The 13878-nt window shown below is 44.3% G+C and overlaps 1 protein-coding gene and 1 long non-coding RNA gene across 4 annotated transcripts in view; both read right to left on the bottom strand.

Moving 5' to 3' along the window:
• Positions 1 to 13878, bottom strand: part of LOC138945639 (uncharacterized) — a 137122-nt gene that overhangs the window by 44234 nt on the left and 79010 nt on the right. The window lies entirely within an intron of this gene.
• Positions 3725 to 13878, bottom strand: part of LOC138945633 (uncharacterized) — a 152020-nt gene continuing 141866 nt past the window's right edge. Inside the window, exons 27-33 of one of the 3 annotated variants that reach the window (XM_070317106.1) lie at positions 13014 to 13376; positions 12040 to 12134; positions 10861 to 10995; positions 9984 to 10121; positions 9216 to 9403; positions 7684 to 7845; positions 3725 to 5826 (exon numbers count right to left, since the gene is read on the bottom strand). In XM_070317106.1, the coding sequence (XP_070173207.1) occupies positions 5760 to 5826; positions 7684 to 7845; positions 9216 to 9403; positions 9984 to 10121; positions 10861 to 10995; positions 12040 to 12134; positions 13014 to 13376 (1148 nt within the window). In that variant the 3' untranslated portion in view covers positions 3725 to 5759. The remainder of the gene's footprint in view (positions 5827 to 7683; positions 7846 to 9215; positions 9404 to 9983; positions 10122 to 10860; positions 10996 to 12039; positions 12135 to 13013; positions 13377 to 13878) is intronic. The other 2 variants (XM_070317105.1, XM_070317107.1) reach the window with 2 other exon arrangements.

The raw sequence follows: 13878 nt of genomic DNA on the forward strand, positions 1-13878 counted from the left end.
TCGTCAGTCCACCGCTCGATGCAAAGGTAGTGAAATTGACAAGAAGAGCGGGGTAGTAGTTGCGCTGAGAAGGATAGCACGCTTTTCTTTATCTCTATTCTTTTTAACTTTCTGAGCGTGTTTTTAATCCAAACATATCACATCTATATGTTTTTGGAATCAGGAACCAACAAGGAATAAGATGAAATTGTTTTTAAATCGATTTCGGAAATTTTATTTTATAACAATAATTTTTATATTTTTAATTTTCAGAGCTTGTTTTTAATCCGAATATAACATATTTATATGTTTTTGGAATCAGAAAATGATGAAGAATAAGATGAACGTAAATTTGGATCGTTTTAACCCATATCCTACCATGCACGCTTCACACGTGCATTAAAAAAGTTGAAGAATTTAGTGGCAATGAAAGCGAGATTACTTTTGATTTTGATGTGCCGCGATTGCTGATAGAGTTGTCTACCTTTTCAACACCCCTTCCCGCTTCCTGCTTGCAAAACTCACACGTGGAAACATCTTTTCTGCAGCAGACTCGAAAAAATGACTTCGAAATCTTCACGTCAATCTCAGTAAGTGCCATTTATTTACAAAAGCAGTTATTTTGCTAATGCTTGCACTTTTATTTGCATGGACATCTATGGAAAAACATGTTAGATTCGATTTGTGTGTAGGATGAAAGTTCCATGGAACTTTTGATCGAAGTAAAAGGTAACGTCTCTGCACGCTTCAAGCGTGCATGGTAGTGAAAGGCCCCTATATTTAGTGCTGGGCCACGTACGCTTCACGCGTGCATGGTAGCGAGAGACCCCTGGATGTTGTGTACTTACATACTCTATAAACATGCACATAGTAAAATGCTTTTGACTTTCAAATAAACATGCAGTGGCGGCTCTAGTGGTGCGGCGTAGGGGGCACTATTTCTTGTTCTTTTGATGATAATATTGTGTTCTTTTGATGCTATGTTCGTATTGTGTTCTTTTGACGCTATGTTCGTGTCTCTGCTCTCCCCTTGCAGACAACAACACACTGGACCCAAACGACAAGGTCAGCAAAGTCAGGGCATTCCTCTCGATGATCAACGAGAGGTGTCTGTTGTATTTCCCTGAGCAGCAACATCTCTCAATCGATGAGAGCATGGTCCCCTATTTCGGACACCACTCGACAAAACAATTCATCCGAGGGAAGCCAATTAGATTTGGTTTCAAACTGTGGACCCTCGCTGACCCGCTTGGGTACGTTGTTCAATTCGAACCGTACACTAGGGCTGGCGGTGGTCAACCATACGGTCGTCTTGGTCTCGGGGGAACGGTGGTCAAAGATCTGATTTCGGAGCTTCCACAACGCCCTTATCACCTGACGTTTGATAACTTCTTCACATCTCTTCCACTGCTGAGTGATCTTGCGGCTAACAGCATAGGGGCGACAGGAACAATCAGGAAGAACCGCATAGAACACCTGCCCAATGAGAGATGCCACCCGGTTCGCCAAAGAAGACCGTGGTACCCTTGACTTCCGTCATGACCGACGCAGCAACGTACTGGTTGTGGAATGGAACGACAACAGTGTAGTGACCGCGGCGAGCAACTGCGATCGTGTGATGCCGCTTGCGTGAGTTCGGCGCTGGTCAAGAGCACAACGTCAGTTTGTTCAGATACAGCAGCCAGATCTGATCAGAGTGTACAACGCAACCATGGGTGGAGTTGACAGGGCAGATCAAAATATCAATGCCTATCGCATCTCTTTGCGCACCAAAAAGTGGTGGTGGCCATATTTTGCACATGTGCTGGAACTCGTGATGCAGAATGCGTGGCTGTTGTTCCGGAGAACAGATGCACACACCGCCGAGCCTCTCGACTTGCTTGCCTTCCGGCGACGCATTGTGCAAGTCTACCTGATGCGGCATGGAGCCATTGCCAAGCCACGGCGTGCTGCTCGACTTGCTCTGCCTGCCGTCCACAGAGTGCCAGACGAAGTCAGGTTTGATGGCGTCGCCGTCGGTCATTTCGCTGGTCCATCGCAGACAACAAAGCGGTGCGCACTGTGCAAGAAGAACACCAAGAAACTCTGCCTGAAATGCACAGTTGGACTTCACAATCAGTGCTTCAATGCGTTTCACGGCATCCACTGAGATGACGCTCTGCTCAACTTGCCATGTCTACAGAGCTCAAAGTTGAAACTTATGAGTTTGAGGAACTATTTGTGAACTGTAGGTCTTGTCATCACTACTTTGTGTTTGTTCGTATCATTTGTTTGTGAAGTTTTGGAGATAAAAAAAAAAACACGTACCAGGCCTCTTGATACCATGCACTCTCTGAGCGTGCATCATGAGAACACTTATACGTACAGCAGTCCCTGCAATGTACGGCCCCCGGCGTGAGCGGACACCTGACATGTACGGACACATTTGCTCGGCACGGAGTGTTTTCCTTCTATATTTGCCCCCCCTTAAACGGACACCTGCAAAACGTGGACGCGGACACTCATTTTCGGTCCCAACAGCAGGTCATACCTCCAATGTACGGACAGACCATCGTCAAATTTTCACCACAACAAAATCGATAACAGAGCAGTCCGGCTCTTGGTACAAAGATCACAGCCGCAATGGCGTGACGACAGTCACTGGTAACTTGAGTGCACCTGTACCCATCAGGAGGGGGGGGGGGGGGGGTAGTTTTGGTCAGGAGTGGAGTACATGCGAAGATGCCAACATGAAACTGCACTGTGCTCTTTATTCTTGTCTGTTGGACGTAAACAACAGAAACCACAGTCGATGAAGGTCCTGAGCGAAAGAGAGTGAAAAACCGGCCACAGTTCTCAGCATCGTGTGTCTGTGTGTAACCTCTTTCATTGACAAGATACTCTTGTTTCCCCTCAGCCTTGACCAGTGAGTCGGTTGCCTAATCTGTGAACCCTTCAGTTGTCTTGCTTTGTCAAAAGTTACGACAGTCAACTGGTTTTGCTCTGAGTGAACAGTTGGAGCTGACCTCTCTGGCCACAGCCCCAAACAGTACATGGCTGGAGGGAGTGAGAGAGAGAGGGAGGCGGGGGGGGTGGAGGGGTAGCTGGCTAAACTCTGTGGGGTGTCCGGTGTCACTGCATGTCAGCAGGAAGAGCATTGGAGAGAAATAGAGAGGTGTACTCTTCCACACAATTTCCAAGCATCAGTTGTCACGGCTTGGGGTAGGCATTAGTGAGGGAGAGTGGGAGCTGTGTTATGTACAGTGTATTTCCGACTGAAGAGTGAAAAGTCACTGCCATGCCACATGATCGGCATGCATGTCAATAAAGCCAGACAAGATGAAAATAAATTACATGATTATGACATGCAGCTCTATCTGCTGCTATTTATTCAAACTGGTTTTCAAGCTTATTCTTGCAAAGCATCTGCACACGCTCCTCTGTGCTGTGTTTGTGTGGCTGCTTTCGTGTGTCAGTGCATAGTGAGTGTGTTCACTGCCTTGAGGATTTATTTTATCTCTTCTTTTCAACACTTTTCATACAAATCATTTTTACAGAACGTTTAAAGAAGTATTAGGAGTTTATTGTTTAGTAGCCACAAGAAGTGATTAGCATATAGACTCAATCCTGTTGTTTGTTTGTCTCTGTGTGAGTGTATGGGGGAGGGGGTGGTGTGGTCACCCCTCCCGTGACCGGACACCTGCAATGTTCGGACAGTTTTGCTATGGCCCAAGGGTGTCCGTTCATGAGAGGGACTGCTGTACCCGTTGGCTACCATGCACTCTTCAAGCGTGCGTCCTCAAAAACTCATAAGAAAAATAAAAGTTCAAATGTTATGATTATATTTGTGTTATAGAGTGTGTTTGTGATGGTAAAAAGCGAAAAAAAATCAAAATTATCTAAAAAAAAAATGTTGGTAGGATATGGGTTAAAAAACTTTTTTTTTTTTTACAATTTTCAGATTTTTAATGACCAAAGTCATTAATCAATTTTTAAGCCACCAAGCTGAAATGCAATACCGAAGTCCGGCCTTCATCGAAGATTGCTTGGCCAAAATTTCAATCAATTTGATTGAAAAATGAGGGTGTGACAGTGCCGCCTCAACTTTTACAAAAAGCCGGATATGACGTAATCAAAGGTATTTATCGAAAAAAAGAAAAAACGTCCGAGGATATCATTCCCAGGAACTCGCATGTCAAATTTCATAAAGATCGGTCCAGTAGTTTGGTCTGAATCGCTCTACACACACACACGCACACACACACACACCATGTCGACCCTCATCTCGATTCCCCCTCTACGTTAAAACATTTAGTCAAAACTTGACTAAATGTAAAAAGACACAATTAATCATTTGACATAGTGTAGTGATCGACAAGAAGAAGATTTGACATAGTGTGCACAAAAGAAATCTTTACGAAGTATTCATATAAGTACAGGTATGTCTTGAAAGTATGTTTGCCTAACAAATAAGTATTTTCATTTGTAGAAAACAATGTAGGGTTTTGTTACAGTAGTTGAAAGTGTTCGATCGAGAACAGAAGTTCTGAATGATATATACACGAATGATATATAAGCGTGTTGTATTCAGTGCACAGTTCATGCAACTATTTTATCACAGAAGGGAAGCATTATGACAGAATACATTCTTTTCTCAAAAACAAAAGTATCATAGTAAATGTCTATGAACACAATCTCACTCTAAGTAAGTCTTTGTTGGTATGAATAACTCAATTCTCATTCTTTCTTGGCAGTTGAATTGACTGAGAGTCTATCATTCTTTCTCTTTGTTTTCATACACATGTAACTCATCTCTTGAATTTACATACACACACACACGAACACACACACGAACATGCATGCACACACACAAACCATAGACCAAATAGCCTGGACCGCCAACTCGTCACGTGACCCTTCGAGGTTACGACGCTCGACTTTCAGGGGCGCTTAGCGTCCGGTTTGAAAGGCCAGTGATTCGAAGACAGTGAAAAGAAAGCCCGCTCCAGTTATTTGTGACAATGGGAGGTGACAATGAACTGGATTTTCCAAAACTCCAAACTAAACTTAACAAAACTCATCGAAAAACATGTTCCATGTGCACTTTAGCTGAGTTTACTTTAGCATTTTCAGAACTTACCTCGGCAACTTCGTATATGTTTACAATCGACACCGGATATGACATCCCCCTGATTTCTGAAAAGCCATGTAAGCGTAGGTTCCTAAATGCGAGAGGCCGCTACCTCGTAATAGAGAGAAAGAGCGGAGAGAGAGCTAGTTGGCGGTCCAGGATAAATGGTCTATGCACAAACACACACACAAACATGCACGCGCACACACACACTCAAAGATACACGAAAGCACCTTAAAAGCATTCACAAATAAATCGTCAAAAGTGTATGAAACGTCCAATGTTATTTAAGTATTACTGCTCTTTTTCTCCTTCCTCACACAGACATGTCTACATGTACATGTAACATTTGCTTACACACACGCCCATATAAAACACGCATCCTTATACACATAAACATGTATACCAGCATACATTTACACACATGTACTTGTATTTAGATGGAACTGGTTCGTCTTGGTCAGTCAAATGCACACACACACACACACATACCCTGCTAGCGCACACACAGATGCACACTTTCGTTCACACACACACACACACACACACCCTGCTAGCGCACATATAGATGCACACTTTCGTTCACACACACACACACACACACGCACACACACACACACACATACCCTGCTAGCGCACACACAGATGCACACTTTCATTCACACATGATCTATCCAGATGGAGCCGGTTCATCTTGATCAGTCTCATAGATGATGCGCAAACGGATGAGACCAGACCTGCAAAAGGAACAGGTGTGACATGTTACTTGCCAAAAATATTGATAATAACGTATATAAGTATTAAATATGGAATGTATCCGGTTCGATGCAAGCATTACAATATACACTCTTCAAAAAAAGTTAAGGATCGGTTGAAAAAACAGATCTAATTATAAAAATTTACCAAAAAATTAAACATCGACATACTGATTAAAAGATTAATGTGTTTGAATTAACAAATGAACAATGAGTCTTGACCTAGAATTTTGTTTGGCAGGCAGAGTTATTTCCTTTTGTGGGACTTCTCAAAAGCTTCTGCATTTTGGAAGAAAAAGGGTGTTTTTTATAGCCCCATCAAATTTGCGGAACGCATGCCAGGGCAAAAGGTTGTGATGCACGTGCTACAACAAGGGTCCTGGCTATGAACATCGCTCACCAGCTTGTGTTTAAAGGTTGACACGCTGACACAATTATGCACAGTAGCAACATGCCCCCACGAAGAAAACTGAGCGATTTGGATAGAGGAAGGGCAATAGGATGGCTACAAGACGGTGTTGCTGCCAGGCAAGTGGCCCAGAGGCTTGCAGTGGCTCCCTCTGTCATCATCAGACTAAAACAGAGATTCCAAGCAACTGGAAGAGTGCAGGAGCGACAACGTTCTGGTCGGCCCCGAGTCACCCCACAAAGAGAGGATCGCTTCATTCAGAGGCAGGCCATGCAACAAAGATTGGCTACGGAAAACAACATTAGGCAATGCCTACAAGCTACCACCAACACTGTTGTTTGTGGTCAGACGATCCGAAACCGCTTACACAACTTTGGATTGCGTGCAGGCGTCCAGTCCGAGGAACAACCCTGACTGCTAATCACCGAGCAGCTCGCCGAGCCTGGTGCACTCAACATGTGTGGTGACAACGTCAGCAGTGGGCTCAGGTGTTGTTTACAGATGAGTCCCGCTTTTGCTTGGAACCTGCTGATAGTCACATCTGAGTGTGGAGGCGTCGCGGAGAGCGCTTCGCAGAAGGCGCTGTTCTGGAACGACAGCGTTTTGGCGGAGGCTCTGTGATGGTCTGGGGAGGGATCAGCACACGTCTAAGGACACCTCTGTACCATGTAGTGGGCAACTTGACCGGTGTCCGCTACCAGAATGAGGTCCTGCAACCCCTTGTCGTTCCAGCCCTCCAAGCTATCGGCCCTAGGATGCTGTGGCCAGCCAACAGCCCGGACCTGAACCCCTCAGAGCACATAGGAGACGAGCTTTGTCGTCGGGTACAGCAACATCACCAACATCACCAGCTCCTCCTGCCAATCTGGGTCAACTGCTGCAATGGCTCCACTGAGCAGGAGTGGAATGGAGTTCCCAGAGCATTCATATGCAACCTGATCCACTCCATGCGCCAACGATGTGTTGAATGTCTGGCACACAACGGAGGGCACACACGTTATTGACACTGATTCACATTGTTGTGAATTCCATTTTCGAGGGTTGTCACATTGACACACTCTAGCTAAATTGTCGCTGCCGCGTTCGATCTTTGCTTTGTTTGTCATTACTCAATTATATAATTTTTTAAAAATGAAAGAATTTGGTCTTGTCTGTTTTGTGTGGCGTGCTTGTAAAAAAGTTATCCTTAACTTTTTTTGAAGAGTGTAGGTTCTCGAAAACACACACACACGCACACATGTTCTCACTCAAACCCACGCACACACACCCACTAACATGTATCCGAATCACATGTGATTTCTGGTTGCAGACAAGCATTACAGTAGAGTTTAACACACACACAGACACACACACACAGACACACATACACACACACAGACAGACACAGACAGACACACACACACACACACACACACACTGGGTATTCTCACCTTCTAACGAAGATCCAGACAACGGCACTGATGAGTTCTTTGAGGACGACGATGGAGAGAAAAACGACGATGACTTGACAAGTATCGAAGATTATGGCACGTAAGTTTTTCAACACCACCTCTAACTGCTGCTCTGCCAGGTTACGGTACACCGATTCTGACCTGAAAAAAAGGATTTTTGACAAATTTAATTTCAGATCAAACAAACAACAGCAGTTTACTCCGAGAGGTCAAAGTACATGGACCGTTACCCGAAAAGAAGGATGAATTTTCCTGACTTGATGTACAATGAAACAAGCTACATCAGTTTTCTCTGAGAGATAATTACCGAATCTGACTTTTGAAAGATAGGGGTTCTTTTCATTTGATATAAACATAGCTGAAACAAGCTACATTAGTTTACACTGAAAGGTTACGGTACACTTATTCGGACCTGGAAAGGCGAATGGATGCTTTTAACAATTTCATGATTTCAAGCCTGATTTTTTTAATCATTCAACCTGTGCATGGAGTATAGATGTACCAGCGTTCAAACGATGGTTTCTGTGCGCTTGTGTGTATGTGTGGTGTGGTGAGGTGTGTGTGTGGTGATGTGTGTGTGGTGACAAGTGTGTGTGTGTGTGTGTGTGTGTGTGTGTGTTTAATTTGTGTGTGTGTGTGATAAAGCGTCTGGGGTTTTTACGTATAGGGTTGAACATTTTGAAATATTTGGTTAACCAATTTGGAAGACTAAAGTTTATTTACATGTTGTTGGTCTATTGATAGCTGGAGCGGAGGTTGGAGAACATTTGGTGAAGAAGTCTTTTCAAATCACAAGTACACATTAATACAGCTGATGGGGTCTATGTCTACCAAAAGAGAGGGATTCCCTGCAGGTGGAGTTCCTGTAGGTGGACCCTGTATGTTGACAAGGAATCCCACATGGTGGAGTTTTTCAATAAAACTTGCAAACCATACTCAAATTTCTAAAAAATATAAAAAAAAGATCGAAAAACATCAAATTCTACCGATGTCGCTAAGCATCATGTGACTTTCAGCGATATCAGCGAAACGCTACAGGAACTACACCCTGTGGTATTCCTTCTACAGGAACTCCACCTACAGGGAATCCCACTATTTTGGTCGACATAGGCCCCATCAACCTCAATACATGTTCTTTAAACCCCTGGACTACTGGAAGAATTTAGTTTAAAAAATAAAATCCTAACATGCAAGGTATAACAATTACACCAAATCTGAGAAAGTGGTCTCCAGGGGAGGCAATTATCTTGCTGCACTTCAAAGGGCAATATGCAGTAGTTGTTTCTCTTGTCAGAGTATTGATTTTTTTTCATCATTGCAAAAAACGTACCTTATAGGTATTGTGGCAGTCAAGGGGTTAATAATTTGAAAAAAACCCGTTTGTAATTAGCTTTAGGTTTCACATGCCGAAAGAAAATCATTGTACTACTCTATGAATACCACATTGTTGGTAAAGAATTATGATTAGGTTAATTACCTTGGTGATTGAATATGTTTTTGAACTAAAGTACCTTTTATAAAACCTGGGCAGTACAGGTTGAAACTGACAACCAGGGGAGATGATTCCGTACGCGGCATCCTGAGGATTATCTCCCTGTGAGGCCTCAGTACAGTTTCCTGGCAGATCCAGTGCTTGCAAATACTGGCAGTATGACTGGGTGTGAACCTTTTGCATGCGCCGCAATTCTTGCTGGTACACCTGAAAAACACAATGCATAAAAGTCATGTTCTGGAACAGTTCGCTGGTCCTCGTGGTCTTCTTTCTGCAAGTCATGTTCTGGAACAGTTCGCTGGTCCTCGTGGTCTTCTTTCTGCAGATTCTTTGCACAAAGTTAAGGGTGCAGTGGTACCTTTGCTGAAAAGACACCCTTAAAAGTGTTCCTTCATTGCAGGTGGCCTGTCATGATTTATATTGGTACAGATAATTCACAAAGAAACAACAGAAGGTGCATGCGCTTTCCTAGGAGATGTCCTCACAGATGAGAGTACCTCACGTCGCAGGCACCATTGTATATTTGCCATGGGTTACATGTATCTAAAACAGGAGTTGAACGGCATACCGGCCGGTTCATCCACTTATGATGGCAAATCCGTTTTAATCAAGTGGATGAACATTTTCCGCGACAATTCAAGTAAAATCTTTGTACTGGACTTCGTTTTTGTTTTTTTTTCAAAATCAGCCAAGGTGACCATACAGCATATTCCTTCGCTCATAACATGTTACCATTAATGCCAGAAAAAAATAGAAAAAATGGTAGACTAAATCTTGCTGTACGTACCTGAAAAGCAAACTGGTGTCGCTGTATGACAGTGGACATCCAAGTCTGGTAAGCAGGGAAGTCCACGGTGTTGATGTGGTGGGCGTGGGCCCTCAGGCGACCGTTGATCAGCTGGCTGTGCAGCTCTAAATACTCCTCCTGGAACAGACACGCATCACATTCACTTGACACTGACGAAGTGGGCGGGGTCTGTAGCTGGGGAGTGTTCTCCTGCCTAATACTACAGCATATTACAGTATAAGAAGACAAGAGAACAGCTTCCACCGTGACCTCTTATCACTGACGTGACCACCAAGTGTCATGTGGCTGTAATACACATACACCAATGCTACACTTACTGTCCCTCTAACATGTCCTCAAAGAAACGCTGGTTGCTATAGGGATGGTGATTGTGTATGTGTTGCAACCGATTCGTGCTACTCCGTTTTTTTCTGCATGTGTGTGTTTTCTGAGCCTTTGGATTTTCCTTGTAAACTTTAGGTCATGCACAAGAGCCTGCACGAAGCTGAATCTGGGACATAAACCCCTCGCTGAAGGACACACACACACACACACACACACACACACACACACACACACACACACACAAACACACACACACCTCACACACACACACACATACACACACAAACACACAAACACACACACACACACACACACACAAACACACACACACACAAACACACACACACACACACAAACACACACACACAAACCACACACAAACACACACACCACACACGTGTGTGCGCGCGCAGACTGATTTATCCAGGGCCGGGGTCATTTGTCCGATCATGATGGGGGGTGGGGGAGGCAGCAAAATTGTCCAGGGGGCAATTAACTTTCTACCCTGTCAGTGACTTGTTGCTATACTCACTGAGCTGTAGTAGAGCCCAGCACCCTGCAGGGACCGCACTGTCAGCATGGAGGTGGACACGTGCAGCATGCCTCGTAACAACAGCGCCGCCGCCACCACGGTCACAGCTTTAGGGATGAAGGTCGAGGATAAAAACTGTAAAATAATAAACAAAACCATTGTACAACATTGTTTTACTGAACTATTTTGCACACAAAAATGCAGCCTACACACAATCAAATGAATGGAGCACAACATGCAATACTTATGAGCGTGCTCTTAAAGACATTGTAAGTCCAGATTTGGCGTAGGTAAAACACTTTGGATTTTTTAAAGGTGCTGTACATTCCTTCTTGGGTAGACGATCTTGTCAACAAAGGTAGGCTTTCCCCTTCGATGAGGGCTTCATTCCACATTCCTTCTCGGGTAGACGATCTTGTCAACAAAGGTAGGCTTTCCCCTTCGATGAGGGCTTTATTCCACATTCCTTCTCGGGTAGACGATCTTGTCAACAAAGGTAGGCTTTCCCCTTCGATGATCGAGGGCTTCATTCCCCATTCCTTCTCGGGTAGACGATCTTATCAACAAAGGTAGGCTTTCCCCTTCGATGATCGAGGGCTTCATTCCCCATTCCTTCTCGGGTAGATGATCTTGTCAACAAAGGTAGGCTTTCCCCTTCGATGAGGGCTTCATTCCACATTCCTTCTCGGGTAGACGATCTTGTCAACAAAGGTAGGCTTTCCCCTTCGATGAGGGCTTCATATTCCACTTGGACATTGAAATATCCAAAATCCGTAATTGACACCTATGTCAAAGTGCAAGAGTTAATTCAGCGAGAAATCCCACTCTATACAGAACACCGTGGTACCTGTGATGAAAGGCCGCCCTTGGGGCCAGCCAAAAGTGTCCCTACATTGAAGGTGGCCTGTCATGACAGGTATATTTTGGTCAAAATAATAGACACAGGAACAACAGAATGCGTCCTTTCCTGGGAGGTGTCCTCTTATCACAGGGGATTCACATTGCAGGTGGCCTGTTATGACAGGTACATTTTGGTCAAAATAATAGACACAGGAACAACAGAATGCGTCCTTTCCTGGGAGGTGTCCTCTTATCACTTCACATTGCAGATACCACTGCAGTGAAATTTGACATTGGGACACACATTAAGTCAAAATAATTAAGTGAGGTTTGACATACCTGTGACATAAAAGCCTTGACCGCCTGACAGAAGGTGGACTCTGCCCAACATCTGCACCTTGTGTTGTCGTCAAACACTTCATCGTCACCATCATCTGTCAACAGAAAATTGTATCATACAGTAAATGCGTCTGCTGCAAGAAAGACATTTCAGTATCTCTCAGTCTAAACTGAGTAATATAATGCACTGCAGCTGAACAGGCACTTTTAACTGGCTTAAACCTCAAGTGGAAATCTATAGGGGCGCATGAAAGTCAAAACGATGATTTGGTATTACTATATTCAGAATATAAGATAAGTAGTACCATGGCCAATCCGGGGTTGGAGTCGCAATGTCATGTGATTCTTGACTTTTTGTACCCTCAGAAACCATCCTCAGAACAGTAATTTTGGGCCACATGTCATACACCGTCTAACTCCCCTTTTTGGACCCCTAATTTAAGACTCCCCCCATTTTCAGATCTTGATTTTGGGCGGGGATGTAGCTCAGTCAGTGGCGCGCTGGATTTGTATCCAGTTGGCCGCTGTCAGCGTGAGTTCGTCCCCACGTTCGGCGAGAGATTTATTTCTCAGAGTCAACTTTGTGTGCAGACTCTCCTTGGTGTCCGAACACCCCCGTGTGTACACGCAAGCACAAGACCAAGTGCGCACGAAAAAGATCCTGTAATCCATGTCAGAGTTCGGTGGGTTATAGAAACACGAAAATACCCGGCATGCTTCCTCCGACAACGGCGTATGGCTGCCTAAATGGCAGGGTAAAAAACGGCCATACACGTAAAATTCCACTCGTGCAAAAAAACACGAGTGTACGTGGGAGTTTCAGCCCACGAACGCAGAAGAAGAAGAAGAAGATCTTGATTTCTTAGACTTTTTGTTCAAAGCCTATGCAAATGTACACCTTTGTAAGACCTGCGACTTTCTCTAAGTTTTGGAGGTCTTATACAAGGGTTTCCACTGTATCGACCCAAACGCACCCTTGCGCTCTCTGAAGTCCATGTACTCAGGGAACCCGTAGAGCAGCAGCTGCCCCACGATCTTGGCCTTCAGCATCCGGTGCAGCACCAGCACCACATCCACACACGCCAGAAGGCCCAGGAAGACGTAGAACAACAGGAAGGAACGACCCTCCTCCCTCTTCCCGCCCCCGCTCTCAGCGCTCATCAGCAGGTCGGTGGTGAAGTTATCAGCGAAGGGAGAGAACCACTGGTTGTAGACATGGGTTGTGTGCAGTTTGTCGGCGTTGAGTTCACGCTTGGCTGTGTTGGGTTGCGCCTCCGCCTCTATCGCTTCTTCGATGTCTGCGAGTTTGGGAAGGCTTGGCAGTGAGAACGATACATCTGAAACAAACGATGTGGGAAAATGAACAAGGTTAAACATTTCTCGCCTCGATCTGCTCAAGTTTTGGGCCAAACAACAGTCACTCCCAAATTTAAAACAGCATCATTTGTTAAAACTCGAAACATTGAGTATAATTATGCAATACATGTACCTACTGATCAGATAGTCTTTATGTCCGAAATGCTCATGCAAAGATCGGACTTGGGGGCTTATAAGGGTACCAACTTAATAGCAAGTTAATTGCGGGTTACTGGTTTTGGACATGGTGTACTACATGTACTGATTTAGCCACTTCCGGATATAGGGTAGCCATTTAGCAGCCTCATTAACTGTCAAATATGTGAATGGTATTGCTCTAACATAAAAACATTTGTGTGTCAAATATTACAGGTATAGTCAGTGTATGCAAAAACTTTTTTCATGATCAAAAACAAATATCAGACCGGACTGGAAAAAAACAACGACATAAGATGCCAAAATGCAGCAGAAGGCTATATATAC

This window comes from Littorina saxatilis, linkage group LG13, assembly GCF_037325665.1.
Source record: "Littorina saxatilis isolate snail1 linkage group LG13, US_GU_Lsax_2.0, whole genome shotgun sequence".
In the NCBI taxonomy this organism is placed as follows: domain Eukaryota; kingdom Metazoa; phylum Mollusca; class Gastropoda; order Littorinimorpha; family Littorinidae; genus Littorina; species Littorina saxatilis.